The sequence below is a fragment of the Taudactylus pleione genome, unplaced genomic scaffold, assembly GCF_031769625.1.
Source record: "Taudactylus pleione unplaced genomic scaffold, aTauple2 ptg001928l, whole genome shotgun sequence".
Classification (NCBI taxonomy): Eukaryota; Metazoa; Chordata; class Amphibia; order Anura; family Myobatrachidae; genus Taudactylus; species Taudactylus pleione.
In genome coordinates this window covers 1,303,762-1,318,691 of record NW_028286325.1, presented here as the reverse complement: position 1 = coordinate 1,318,691, position 14,930 = coordinate 1,303,762, and the positions used below count along the sequence as shown (strand labels likewise).

The 14,930-nt window shown below is 40.9% G+C and overlaps 1 protein-coding gene across 1 annotated transcript in view; it reads right to left on the bottom strand.

Annotated features, from left to right (window-relative positions):
• LOC148436175 (neurobeachin-like protein 1) overlaps positions 1-14,930 on the bottom strand; it is a gene marked incomplete at its 3' end in the record, with an annotated part of 147,504 nt that overhangs the window by 59,109 nt on the left and 73,465 nt on the right. Inside the window, exons 4-5 of the mRNA XM_088465257.1 lie at positions 10,218-10,379; positions 7,184-7,265 (exon numbers count right to left, since the gene is read on the bottom strand). Of these exons, the coding sequence (XP_088321383.1) occupies positions 7,184-7,265; positions 10,218-10,379 (244 nt within the window). The remainder of the gene's footprint in view (positions 1-7,183; positions 7,266-10,217; positions 10,380-14,930) is intronic.

Below are 14,930 nucleotides of genomic sequence, written 5' to 3'. Positions count from 1 at the left end.
TTCAGGATACACAACATAACAATACTGCACATAAAGTACAGGTTATAGCCCTACCACTACTATAAATAATGCAATACTGCGCAGAAAGGACAGGTTATATTACCACTACTATAAATAATGCAATACTGCGCAGAAAGGACAGGTTATATTACCACTACTATAAATAATGCAATACTGCACAGAAAGGACAGGTTATATTACCACTACTATAAATAATGCAATACTGCGCAGAAAGGACAGGTTATATTACCACTACTATAAATAATGCAATACTGCGCAGAAAGGACAGGTTATATTACCACTACTATAAATAATGCAATACTGCACAGAAAGGACAGGTTATATTACCACTACTATAAATAATGCAATACTGCGCAGAAAGGACAGGTTATATTACCACTACTATAAATAATGCAATACTGCACAGAAAGGACAGGTTATATTACCACTTCTATAAATAACGCAATAGTGCACAGGTTATGGCCATACCACTACAATAAATAATGCAATACTGCGCAGAAAGCACAGGTTATAGCCCTACCACTACTATAAATAATGCAATACTGCGCAGAAAGGACAGGTTATATTAACACTTCTATAAATAACGCAATAGTGCACAGGTTATAGCCCTACCACTACAATAAATAATGCAATACTGCACAGAATGTACAGGTTGTAGCCCTACCACTACAATAAATAATGCAATACTGCGCAGAAAGCACAGGTTATATTACCACTACTATAAATAACACAATACTGCGCAGAATGTACAGGTTGTAGCCCTACCACTACTATAAATAACACAACACTGTGCAGAAAGCAGAGGTTGTAGCCCTACCACTACTATAAATAACACAATACTGTGCAGAAAGCAGAGGTTGTAGCCCTACCACTACTATAAATAACACAATACTGTGCAGAAAGCACAGGTTATAGCCCTACCACTACTATAATTAATGCAATACTGCGAAGAAAGTACAGGTTATATTACCACTACTATAAATAATGCAATACTGCGCAGAAAGCACAGGTTATATTACCACTACTATAAATAACACAACACTGTGCAGAATGTACAGGTTGTAGCCCTACCACTACTATAAATAACACAACACTGTGCAGAAAGCAGAGGTTGTAGCCCTACCACTACTATAAATAACACAATACTGTGCAGAAAGCAGAGGTTGTAGCCCTACCACTACTATAAATAACACAATACTGTGCAGAAAGCACAGGTTATAGCCCTACCACTACTATAATTAATGCAATACTGCGAAGAAAGTACAGGTTATATTACCACTACTATAAATAATGCAATACTGCGCAGAAAGCACAGGTTATATTACCACTACTATAAATAACACAACACTGTGCAGAAAGCAGAGGTTGTAGCCCTACCACTACTATAAATAACACAATACTGTGCAGAAAGCAGAGGTTGTAGCCCTACCACTACTATAAATAATGCAATACTGCGCAGGTTATATTACCACTACTATAAATAACACAATACTGCGCAGAATGTACAGGTTGTAGCCCTACCACTACTATAAATAATGCAATACTGCGCAGAAAGCACAGGTTATATTACCACTACTATAAATAACACAATACTGCGCAGAAAGCAGAGGTTATAGCCCTAACACTACTATAAATGACGCAATACTGCACAGAAAGCACAAGTTATAGCCCCACCACTACAATAAATAATGCAATACTGCGCAGAATGTACAGGTTGTAGCCCCACCACTACAATAAATAATGCAATACTGCGCAGAATGTACAGGTTGTATTACCACTACTATAAATAACACAACACTGTGCAGAATGTACAGGTTGTAGCCCTACCACTACTATAAATAACACAATACTGTGCAGAAAGCACAGGTTATAGCCCTACCACTACTATAATTAATGCAATACTGCGAAGAAAGTACAGGTTATATTACCACTACTATAAATAATGCAATACTGCGCAGAAAGCACAGGTTATATTACCACTTCTATAAATAACGCAATACTGCACAGAAAGCACAGGTTATATTACCACTACTATAAATAACACAACACTGTGCAGAAAGCAGAGGTTGTAGCCCTACCACTACTATAATTAATGCAATACTGCGAAGAAAGTACAGGTTATATTACCACTACTATAAATAATGCAATACTGCGCAGAAAGCACAGGTTATATTACCACTACTATAAATAACACAACACTGTGCAGAAAGCAGAGGTTGTAGCCCTACCACTACTATAAATAACACAATACTGTGCAGAAAGCAGAGGTTGTAGCCCTACCACTACTATAAATAATGCAATACTGCGCAGAAAGCAGAGGTTGTAGCCCTACCACTACTATAAATAATGCAATACTGCGCAGAAAGCACAGGTTATATTACCACTACTATAAATAACACAACACTGTGCAGAAAGCAGAGGTTATAGCCCTAACACACTACTATAAATAACACAATACTGCGCAGAAAGCAGAGGTTATAGCCCTACCACTACTATAAATGACGCAATACTGTGCAGAAAGCACAAGTTATAGCCCCACCACTACAATAAATAATGCAATACTGCGCAGAATGTACAGGTTGTAGCCCTACCACTACAATAAATAATGCAATACTGCGCAGAAAGCACAGGTTATATTACCACTACTATAAATAACACAATACTGCACAGAAAGGACAAGTTATAGCCCCACCACTACAATAAATAATGCAATACTGCGAAGAAAGTACAGGTTATATTACCACTACTATAAATAATGCAATACTGCGCAGAAAGCACAGGTTATATTACCACTACTATAAATAACACAACACTGTGCAGAAAGCAGAGGTTGTAGCCCTACCACTACTATAAATAACACAATACTGTGCAGAAAGCAGAGGTTGTAGCCCTACCACTACTATAAATAATGCAATACTGCGCAGAAAGCAGAGGTTGTAGCCCTACCACTACTATAAATAATGCAATACTGCGCAGAAAGCACAGGTTATATTACCACTACTATAAATAACACAACACTGTGCAGAAAGCAGAGGTTATAGCCCTAACACACTACTATAAATAACACAATACTGCGCAGAAAGCAGAGGTTATAGCCCTACCACTACTATAAATGACGCAATACTGTGCAGAAAGCACAAGTTATAGCCCCACCACTACAATAAATAATGCAATACTGCGCAGAATGTACAGGTTGTAGCCCTACCACTACAATAAATAATGCAATACTGCGCAGAAAGCACAGGTTATATTACCACTACTATAAATAACACAATACTGCACAGAAAGGACAAGTTATAGCCCTACCACTACAATAAATAATGCAATACTGCGCAGAATGTACAGGTTGTAGCCCTACCACTACTATAAATAATGCAACGCTGCACAGAGGGTCTCATTCAGACCCGCTCGCGAGCGCAGGACGCTTGCAAGCGGGTCGATGGTTACCCAATGCGCATGCGCACGGGGGAGGCTGCTCCGTCGTGCACATGCGCGAGACCTGGCGAGCGACGGGGAAGCCGTCTCGCACCAAAGGGGGCGTGCGGTCGATGGTGAGTGACAGCACGCCCCCTTTGGAGGGCGTGCCGGGGCGTGGCTGCCCAGACGGAGGCGTTCCCATGGGAACGCCTACCATCTGGGTCCGGCCCCACTGACATCACTAGTGATGTCAGTGGGAGTGATTTTGGCTCTGATATAGCCAAAATCACTTCTTGGCTTGCGGCACCGAGACCCTTCCGCAGGGTCTCGTCGCAAGCCCGATGGTCGCGATGGTCTTGACCCACAGCTATGCGAGCGTCCATGAGGACACACCAAAAAAAAAAAACACGCCCTGATTCAGAGCGGGCGCTCGTTCAGAGCGTCTGGCTCTGAATCAGGCCCAGAGAGCACAGGTTATATTACCACTACTATAAATAACACAATACTGCGCAGAAAGCACAGGTTATAGCCCTACAACTACTATAAATAACGCAATACTGCGCAGAAAGCACAGGTTATATTATCACTTCTATAAATAAGGCAATACTGCGCAGAAAGTTCAGGTTATAGCCCTAACACTACTATAAATAATGCAATACTGCACAGAAAGTTCAGGTTATAGCCCTAACACACTACTATAAAAAACGAAATACTACGCAGAAAGTACAAGTTATAGCCCTGACACTACTATAAATAATGCAATACTGCACAGAAAGCACAGGTTATAGCCCTAAAACTACTATAAATAACGCAATACTGCACAGAAAGTTCAGGTTATAGCCCTAACACACTACTATAAATAACTAAAATACTACGCAGAAAGTACAAGTTATAGCCCTAACACTACTATAAATAATGCAATACTGCACAGAAAGTTCAGGTTATAGCCCTAACACACTACTATAAATAACGAAATACTACGCAGAAAGTACAAGTTATAGCCCTAACACTACCATAAATAATGCAATACTGCGCAGAAAGCACAGGTTATATTACCACTTCTATAAATAACGCAATACTGCACAGAAAGGACAGGTTATAGCCCTAACACTACTATACATACCGCAATACTGCACAGAAAGCACAGGTTATAGCCCTACCACTACTATAAATACCGCAATACTGCACAGAAAGCACATGTTACAGCCCTACAACTACTATAAATAACGCAATACTGCACAGAAAGCACAGGTTATAGCCCTAACACTACTATAAATACCGCAATACTGCGCAGAAAGCACAGGTTATAGCCCTAACACTACTATAAATAATGCAATACTGCGCAGAAAGTACAAGTTATAGCCCTAACACTACTATAAATAATGCAATACTGCACAGAAAGTTCAGGTTATAGCCCTAACACACTACTATAAATAACGAAATACTACGCAGAAAGTACAAGTTATAGCCCTAACACTACCATAAATAATGCAATACTGCGCAGAAAGCACAGGTTATATTACCACTTCTATAAATAACGCAATACTGCACAGAAAGTACAAGTTATAGCCCTAACACTACTATACATACCGCAATACTGCACAGAAAGCACAGGTTATAGCCCTACCACTACTATAAATACCGCAATACTGCACAGAAAGCACATGTTACAGCCCTACAACTACTATAAATAACGCAATACTGCACAGAAAGCACAGGTTATAGCCCTAACACTACTATAAATACCGCAATACTGCGCAGAAAGCACAGGTTATAGCCCTAACACTACTATAAATAATGCAATACTGCGCAGAAAGCACAGGTTATAGCCCTAACACTACTATAAATAATGCAATACTGCACAGAAAGTACAAGTTATAGCCCTAACACTACTATAAATACCGCAATACTGCACAGAAAGCACAGGTTATAGCCCTACCACTACTATAAATACCGCAATACTGCACAGAAAGCACAGGTTATAGCCCTACAACTAGTATAAATACCGCAATACTGCACAGAAAGCACATGTTACAGCCCTACAACTAGTATAAATAACGCAATACTGCACAGAAAGTTCAGGTTATAGCCCTAACACACTACTATAAATAACGAAATACTACGCAGAAAGTACAGGTTATAGCCCTAACACTACCATAAATAATGCAATACTGCACAGAAAGCACAGGTTATAGTCCTACCACTACTATAAATAATGCAATACTGCGCAGAAAGGACAGGTTATATTACCACTACTATAAATAATGCAATACTGCACAGAAAGGACAGGTTATAGCCCTAACACTACTATAAATAATGCAATACTGCACAGAAAGCACAGGTTATAGCCCTAACACTACCATAAATAATGCAATACTGCGCAGAAAGCACAGGTTATAGCCCTAACACTACCATAAATAATGCAATACTGCACAGAAAGCACAGGTTATATTACCACTACTATAAATAATGCAATACTGCACAGAAAGTACAAGTTATAGCCCTAACACTACTATAAATAACGCAATACTGCACAGAAAGTACAGGTTATATTACCACTTCTATAAATAACGCAATACTGCACAGAAAGCAGAGGTTATAGCCCTAACACTACTATAAATAACGAAATACTACACAGAAAGTACAAGTTATAGCCCTAACACTACTATAAATAATGCAATACTGCGCAGAAAGTACAAGTTATAGCCCTAACACTACTATAAATAACGCAATACTGCGCAGAAAGTACAGGTTATAGCCGCCCTTCCACTACTATAAATAACGCAATACTATGCAGAAAGTGCAAGTTATAGCCCTACAACTACTATAAATAACACAATACCGCGCAGAAAGCACAGGTTATATTACCACTACTATATATAACGCAATACTGCGCAGAGAGTACAGGTTATATTACCACTACTATATATAACGCAATACTGCGCAGAGAGTACAGGTTATATTACCACTACTATATATAACGCAATACTGCACAGAGAGTACAGGTTATATTACCACTACTATATATAACGCAATACTGCGCAGAAAGCACAGGTTATATTACCACTACTATAAATAACACAATACTGCACAGAGAGTACAGGTTATATTACCACTACTATATATAACGCAATACTGCACAGAGAGTACAGGTTATATTACCAGTACTATATATAACACAATACTGCACAGAAAGTACAGGTTATATTACCACTACTATATATAACGCAATACTGCACAGAGAGTACAGGTTATATTACCACTACTATATATAACGCAATACTGCGCAGAAAGCACAGGTTATATTACCACTACTATAAATAACACAATACTGCACAGAGAGTACAGGTTATATTACCACTACTATATATAACGCAATACTGCACAGAGAGTACAGGTTATATTACCAGTACTATAAATAACACAATACTGCGCAGAGAGCACAGGTTATATTACCAGTACTATAAATAACACAATACTGCACAGAGAGTACAGGTTATATTACCAGTACTATAAATAACACAATACTGCACAGAGAGTACAGGTTATATTACCAGTACTATATATAACACAATACTGCGCAGAGAGTACAAGTTATATTACCAGTACTATAAATAACGCAATACTGCGCAGAAAGCACAGGTTATATTACCACTACTACATATAACACAATACTGCGCAGAGAGTACAAGTTATATTACCACTACTATAAATAACGCAATACTGCGCAGAGAGCACAGATTACCTGCTGGATGTAGAGCGTGGTCATGGTGATCACATAGTTAATGTACGAGCAGCTTCCAATCTCCTCCACGTTGGACAGATTTCTGGGAGAAGATCATTATATCTTATTATTCTCATTATATCTCAGTTACTGCGAGAGTCTGTCATAATAACACTGATGGAATTTGCGGTAGCTCCCCATTTCCTCCCCTGGAGAGCGAGAAGCCCACTTAAATCTGCCATTGTCACATTGATTTTTCAACTATAATCCTAAATGGGCCATTGGTAACAATATGGGCCCATGATGGTCTGTACTACCCTACAGGCTCCCCTGGCACGACTGTAGGCAAGATCGTTAAAGCGGGATGTAGTCACCTCATATAGGGACACCTAACACAATGGTGCTAGAGACTAGCCTCATATCCTGTAATTACAGAGACATGATAACTTGGTTCAGTGTAGGGCGGTCCTACAGCAAAGACTATTTACATGCTACCAGTATACAGATGTGAAGTATGGAAAGACCCAGTAATACTAAGCACACAGCACTTGTACAATTACCATTACATCCTGTTTCATCGCTTGAGCACACAGACCTTTGCCCGCCCAGTAATGAGTGCAGATTTTCCAGGGCTGAGTAAACTTCTGAAGAATGAGTGGCATTAATTACCATAAAGATGACCTATCCTTTCCAGCTAAAGTACATGGTACATAGGGCACTATTCTTGGGTCATATAAAGTCCCCTTATTTACAGATGCCCCCCCCTGCGCCCAGGAGAGATCATAAATTATATCTGCAATCACCCAAGGTTGCCTAAGAACCCAATAATGTCTTCAGAGAAGGAAGAAAACTCTAAGCGGACCACCATTAGCATTTGTACTGAGCAAGCTCCCTCCGGGGGAATGTCCGGTACGGGGACAGAGAGAGAATGTAGCTAGGACATACATATGGCACGAGGCTCCTATCAAAATGTTGTTCTGGTAAAATATGGCCGTCCCTCTTCAATAGTCACTCAGCAGCAAGATGAGATGCAAATGTAATCAGGGCAGTCGTGAGTCACCTGTGCTGGCTGTAAGTAAGTGTGAGCAGTGCAGTCCTGAGTCACCAGTGCTGGCTGTAAGTAAGTGTGAGCAGTGCAGACCTGAGTCACCCGTGCTGGCTGTAAGTAAGTGTGAGCAGTGCAGTCCTGAGTCACCCGTGCTGGCTGTAAGCAAGTGTGAGCAGTGCAGTCCTGAGTCACCCGTGCTGGCTGTAAGTAAGTGTGATCAGTGCAGTCCTGAGTCACCCGTGCTGGCTGTAAGTAAGTGTGATCAGTGCAGTCCTTAGTCACCCGTGCTGGCTGTAAGTAAGTGTGAGCAGTGCAGTCCTGAGTCACCCGTGCTGGCTGTAAGTAAGTGTGAGCAGTGCAGACCTGAGTCACCCGTGCTGGCTGTAAGTAAGTGTGAGCAGTGCAGTCCAAATTCACCCGTGCTGGCTGTAAGCAAGTGTGAGCAGTGCAGTCCTGAGTCACCAGTGCTGGCTGTAAGTAAGTGTGAGCAGTGCAGTCCTGAGTCACCCGTGCTGGCTGTAAGTAAGTGTGAGCAGTGCAGTCCTGAGTCACCCGTGCTGGCTGTAAGTAAGTGTGAGCAGTGCAGACCTGAGTCACCCATGCTGGCTGTAAGTAAGTGTCAGTAGTGCAGTCCAAATTCACCCGTGCTGGCTGTAAGCAAGTGTGAGCAGTGCAGTCCTGAGTCACCCGTGCTGGCTGTAAGTAAGTGTGAGCAGTGCAGTCCTGAGTCACCCGTGCTGGCTGTAAGTAAGTGTGAGCAGTGCAGTCCTGAGTCACCCGTGTTGGCTATAAGTAAGTGTGATCAGTGCAGTCCTGAGTCACCCGTGCTGGCTGTAAGGGAGTGTGAGCAGTGCAGTCCTGAGTCACCCGTGCTGGCTGTAAGTAAGTGTGAGCAGTGCAGTCCAAATTCACCCGTGCTGGCTGTAAGCAAGTGTGAGCAGTGCAGTCCTGAGTCACCAGTGCTGGCTGTAAGTAAGTGTGATCAGTGCAGTCCTGAGTCACCCGTGCTGGCTGTAAGTAAGTGTGATCAGTGCAGTCCTGAGTCACCCGTGCTGGCTGTAAGTAAGTGTGATCAGTGCAGTCCTGAGTCACCCGTGCTGGCTGTAAGTGAGTGTGAGCAGTGCAGTCCTGAGTCACCCGTGCTGGCTGTAAGTAAGTGTGAGCAGTGCAGTCCAAATTCACCCGTGCTGGCTGTAAGCAAGTGTGAGCAGTGCAGTCCTGAGTCACCCGTGCTGGCTGTAAGTAAGTGTGAGCAGTGCAGTCCTGAGTCACCCGTGCTGGCTGTAAGTAAGTGTGAGCAGTGCAGTCCTGAGTCACCCGTGTTGGCTATAAGTAAGTGTGATCAGTGCAGTCCTGAGTCACCCGTGCTGGCTGTAAGTGAGTGTGAGCAGTGCAGTCCTGAGTCACCCGTGCTGGCTGTAAGTAAGTGTGAGCAGTGCAGTCCAAATTCACCCGTGCTGGCTGTAAGCAAGTGTGAGCAGTGCAGTCCTGAGTCACCAGTGCTGGCTGTAAGTAAGTGTGATCAGTGCAGTCCTGAGTCACCCGTGCTGGCTGTAAGTAAGTGTGAGCAGTGCAGTCCTGAGTCACCCGTGCTGGCTGTAAGTAAGTGTGAGCAGTGCAGTCCTGAGTCACCCGTGCTGGCTGTAAGTAAGTGTGAGCAGTGCAGTCCTGAGTCACCCGTGCTGGCTGTAAGTGAGTGTGAGCAGTGCAGACCTGAGTCACCCATGCTGGCTGTAAGTGAGTGTGAGCAGGCTGCGTTAGTGGCAGGTGATGGTTTATGTGTAAGACACAGAGTCTAACATTTGGGAATTTTGTCCTTTGCCAGGTGTCACACTGATCCCTTATATTCCAGGTACACCTGGCATAATGAAAGACTACAGTAAGTGTTCTACGGGGCATATTCAACACCCATAAATTCACTTCCTCGGCGGATAACTTAATAACTATGTTGCAGCAATAAGGACATGTGTCGCTGACCCAGGCTGGGGAGAAGGAGAAGTTACGCACCTGCAAATTATTATGAAGAACTTGACAAGCAGAAGTGATAGCGCCTGCTGCGCCTCCTCCAGCCCGTCAGCCGTCTTCTCCACGCAATGCAGCAGCTGGAGCCGGAGCACTCGCAGGATGTGGTCGGGGAGCAGTGACAGCGCTGGGGGCTCATCATCAATCCTTCACGAGAAGGAAAAACAGATTAATACAGCAGAAAGGGAGATGAGCTACTAGTATTCAATGGCCAACACCCAGAGCCAACACCTGGCCAACACCCACAGCCAACACCCACAGCCAACACCTAGCCAACACCTGGGCATCTGTGCGCTAGGTACAGTTATAGGACGTGTGTGTGATATAATAACGCTGTCATTCCTCATATATAGCAGAAAGGGAGATGAGCTACTGGTATTCACTGGCCAACACCCAGAGCCAACACCTGGCCAACACACAGAGCCAACACCCGGCCACCTGGGCATCTGTGCGCTAGGTACAGTTATAGGACGTGTGTGTGATATAATAACGCCGTCATTCCTCATATATAGCAGAAAGGGAGATGAGCTACTAGTATTCTCTGGCCAACACCCAGAGCCAACACCTGGCCAACACACAGAGCCAACACCTGGGCATCTGTGCGCTAGGTACAGTTATAGGACGTGTGTGTGTTATAATAACGCTGTCATTCCTCATATATAGCAGAAAGGGAGATGAGCTACTAGTATTCACTGGCCAACACCCAGAGCCAACACCTGGCCAACACCCAGAGCCAACACCTGGCCAACACACAGAGCCAACACCCGGCCACCTGGGCATCTGTGCGCTAGGTACAGTTATAGGACGTGTGTGTGCTATAATAACGCTGTCATTCCTCACATATAGCAGAAAGGGAGATGAGCTACTAGTATTCAATGGCCAACACACAGAGCCAACACCTGGCCACCTGGGCATCTGTATGCTAGGTACAGTTATAGGACGTGTGTGTTATAATAACGCTGTCATTTCTCATATATAACAAGGTGTGAGAGCTTGTTTACACCAGCTGCCATTACACAAAGAGTCACTCATTTGGGGCGGTGACTTTGGCGCGAACCTCGTCTTCTATGGCCGCTATATTGATGATTTATTTATTATTTGGGATGGCAATGAAACACAAACACTTTGTTTTGTTGATTCACTAAATAATAATTTGTATCATTTAAAATGTACACACCAGTCTCACAGCACCTCCATTTCCTTTCTGGATTTGAACTTGCAGATTAATGGTAATGAGAAAGTCTCATCAACCTATCGTAAAAAAGTTGATACCAAACACTTTTCTCCATTATAAAAGCGCGCACTACAAACCATGGAGAAATAATATACCAAAGGGACAACTTATAAGACTCAACCGTAACTGCAGCTCAGAGACTACATTTTTGGAACAATCCCGAGAAATGATTAAAAATGTCTCAGAAAGAGGGTATCCTGCTGATTTACTTGAAAAAGCTTTGTTAGAAGTTAGGCAAATCCATAGAAAGGATCTACTAAGATCAACATCGAGAATAAATACAAATAAATCTACTAAATATTTATCAGATAATGATGAAGGGCCACAAAATATACCTTACATATGTAGATATAACAAATCAGCTTATCTGATAAATAATTTAATTAAGAAGAACTATGTATTATTGAAAAGAGATCCCATTCTAAAGGATATTATTGCCGAAGAACCATTAGTGATTTTTAAAAAGAATCAAAATCTAAAAAGCTTATTAGCCCCTAGCTTCCTAAAACCCACTACACGCTGTATCATGTGTCCATATACTATGAATAAAACAAAAGAAGTAGATTTGTGCTTTTCCAACAAAGTATATACACTTAAGGAGTTTATTAATTGTAACACACAATATGTTATTTATTTATTGCGTTGTGGTTGCAATTTAGCATATATTGGTAGGACTACGAGAAAAGTTAAAATCAGATTTGGGGAACATAAAAGAAACATTAACAATAAAATCATGACGCATAGTGTATCCCGACATTTCTCCCAGTGGTATAATGGGAACCCAGAAAGTTTGACAATAACAGGCATTGAGCATGTTACATTGACTAGAAGAGGAGGAGATCGGTATAAGAAGCTATGTAAAGGAGAAGTATTCTGGATACATGAATTCAATTGTTTGTTCCCTGATGGTCTCAATGAGACTTTAGATTTAAATCTAGTGTTATAACAGCTCACACACGATTTGTATAATAATTCTCTTACTCCTTTAATATATATGATCCTAGTTTTCTTCATTAGTCACCCTTCCACTTCATCACTTCATTCTGCTACTACTTTCACTACGCCCACTGTGCTCCAGCTATCTAACTGATACACGGTGGAAGGTTGATGAGTCTATGTTTTGTCTCATAGCATTTCTCCTGGCGACGCTACGTCCCTAGCGCTAGAGAGATATACTTATGAGACTATTTCTAATATATGCATTTATAGTTGCCTTACCTTTGTTAGTCTGATACATGCAATATAGTGATATATGAAATAAGTTTCCCCCTCCCCTTTTTTTTCATATATGGTTGGGTACCTAGTGGATTCCATTGTTGGTATGATTTTTGATCTATCCTTCAAACAACATGTACCATCAATGAATACTGAAGAAACAGCCTGATTTGATACAACACAATATATATATAATATAAGATTAAGTATTGTTATAATAAGCCTCTTTTTATATTCAAATAAGCCTTTCCTAAGGTTAGACAGCTCTAAAATCAAGATACTTCCAGAATTAAGATGTTCTGGAATTAAGACGACATCAAAATTAAAATCTGGTCAGTAATGATTTTTTTAGATTCAATAAAAATATTATAGAGTATGTAATCTATTATAGATAATTTATTTTCAAATGTTGAGTCAATTATATGTGTATATGTTTATATGCGTATTTTCTTACTGGTTATATTAGAATATTCATCGATCCTTGTTTTTGTTCTTGCTAGTCACTAACATTAATTTAGTACCTTATGGCGTAAATTACAAAAAGGTGTTAGAATTAAAAATTAAGAATAATGTACAAATATATATTAAATTAATTATAGTATGTAGTATAGATTATAGAATACATCAAATACCATCATTTATTATAGAAAGAGTGAATTGGATTATGTGTTTTTATATCCTCTAAATAAGAATTACATCACTGCTTATTTTTTGCACCTTGATTAGTTTTTTAATTACTTACACATGTGAACAAACCACTTCTCTAAAGATCTCTGTGTGTATAAAAAGAGGAAGACAATCCCATCCTATTACCACACCCCTCTGAAGAAATCCTAATGGAAGAAACGCGTTAGGGACTGCTATCTTACTCACCACAATTCACGCTCATTGCTCCGGTGAATCACCAGCAGCTCCGCTCACCGTTGCACTGATTGGGACCGCCGCAGCACGCATTTGTGTGGCCACCCAGTTTATCAGCTTACAGCGTAGCCGCTGACTCTGGAAACCGAGCTGAGACACTTCAGTTTCCCCATCCCCGTGGGACGAGACAAGACGTCCAGGTGTAGTGGCAGCTGCAACCCCGATTGGAGAGTATACCCTCAGGCGGGAGGTCGCGATCGCCACGGTGCACACCCGTGGCTGCTAACTTTGGAGGCTTGGCTGAGAGGGACTTCAGCTCCCGCACCTCTAACAGACGGGACGTCCAGGTGCAATAGCCGCTGCAGCCCCCATTGGAGATCGTGCTTAAGGTGGGAGATTACATTACTGAGTCCTTTATCATTACTGCCTCCTATACCTGTAAGACTATGCCTATAGATAAAAGAACCAACCACTATAAGTGAGTTGTATGGACGGCTTTATCTTGTGCTGAATGGGAAATAGTCACTGTTTATTTCTATACACTGCCAGACATACTTTAATATATTCTCATTGAGGCAAATTATTGCTACAAAAGACTGTGGATTATCAATAAACACAGAGATATACACATATACATGTGGTGGAACTTTGAGATAGGAGCTGCTAAAGAAATACACATGATAACCAAAAGTCTCATCACCGTATAAGAAAATTTGCTACATGCTTTAAACCTCACTTTAACATTGGATACAAATCGATGTAACAACGTTCTGAGCAGTTTGGACTTGTGAGTTGATTTTTTGGCTGCTATAGCAATGAAGCTTCATTGAGGAAAATCACACTGATACTTTTTATATTATTATTGTTTTATCTTTGTTTTTTATCAGCCGGACGCGGCTGTTCTATATTGAATTGATTATTTTATGAGCTAATATGTGCTTGAATGAGCAATTTCTCTATTGCTCAAAGTAATATTGTGTTGCATTTTTATACAACCATTACGATATACATGATCTATTAAAATATTTGTTTTTTAAACCTATTGTTATTTTCTGTTAATTCTTTACTAATTTTTGATGTTTAGTTGACTATTATTGGAACTGGGTAGTCATTAAGCGCAGTAAAAATCTTCATTTTTCTGTTTGAAATTGGGTGGCGTCCATCAATTACTGCAGCTAAAGGGTAGTATCAAACTTAAATTAGGAGTATTTTCATTATTATTATTCATTATTATTTACTATTTAATACCCATTAATTTTTACATATATATTTTTTCATTGTTTATTATTTTGTACTTGTATCCTATTTTGAAGCGCAAAGGCTATATATTCTCTATTTGTGTTATCATACTCATATATACTATAACACACTGCTGAATGGTCAGTAGA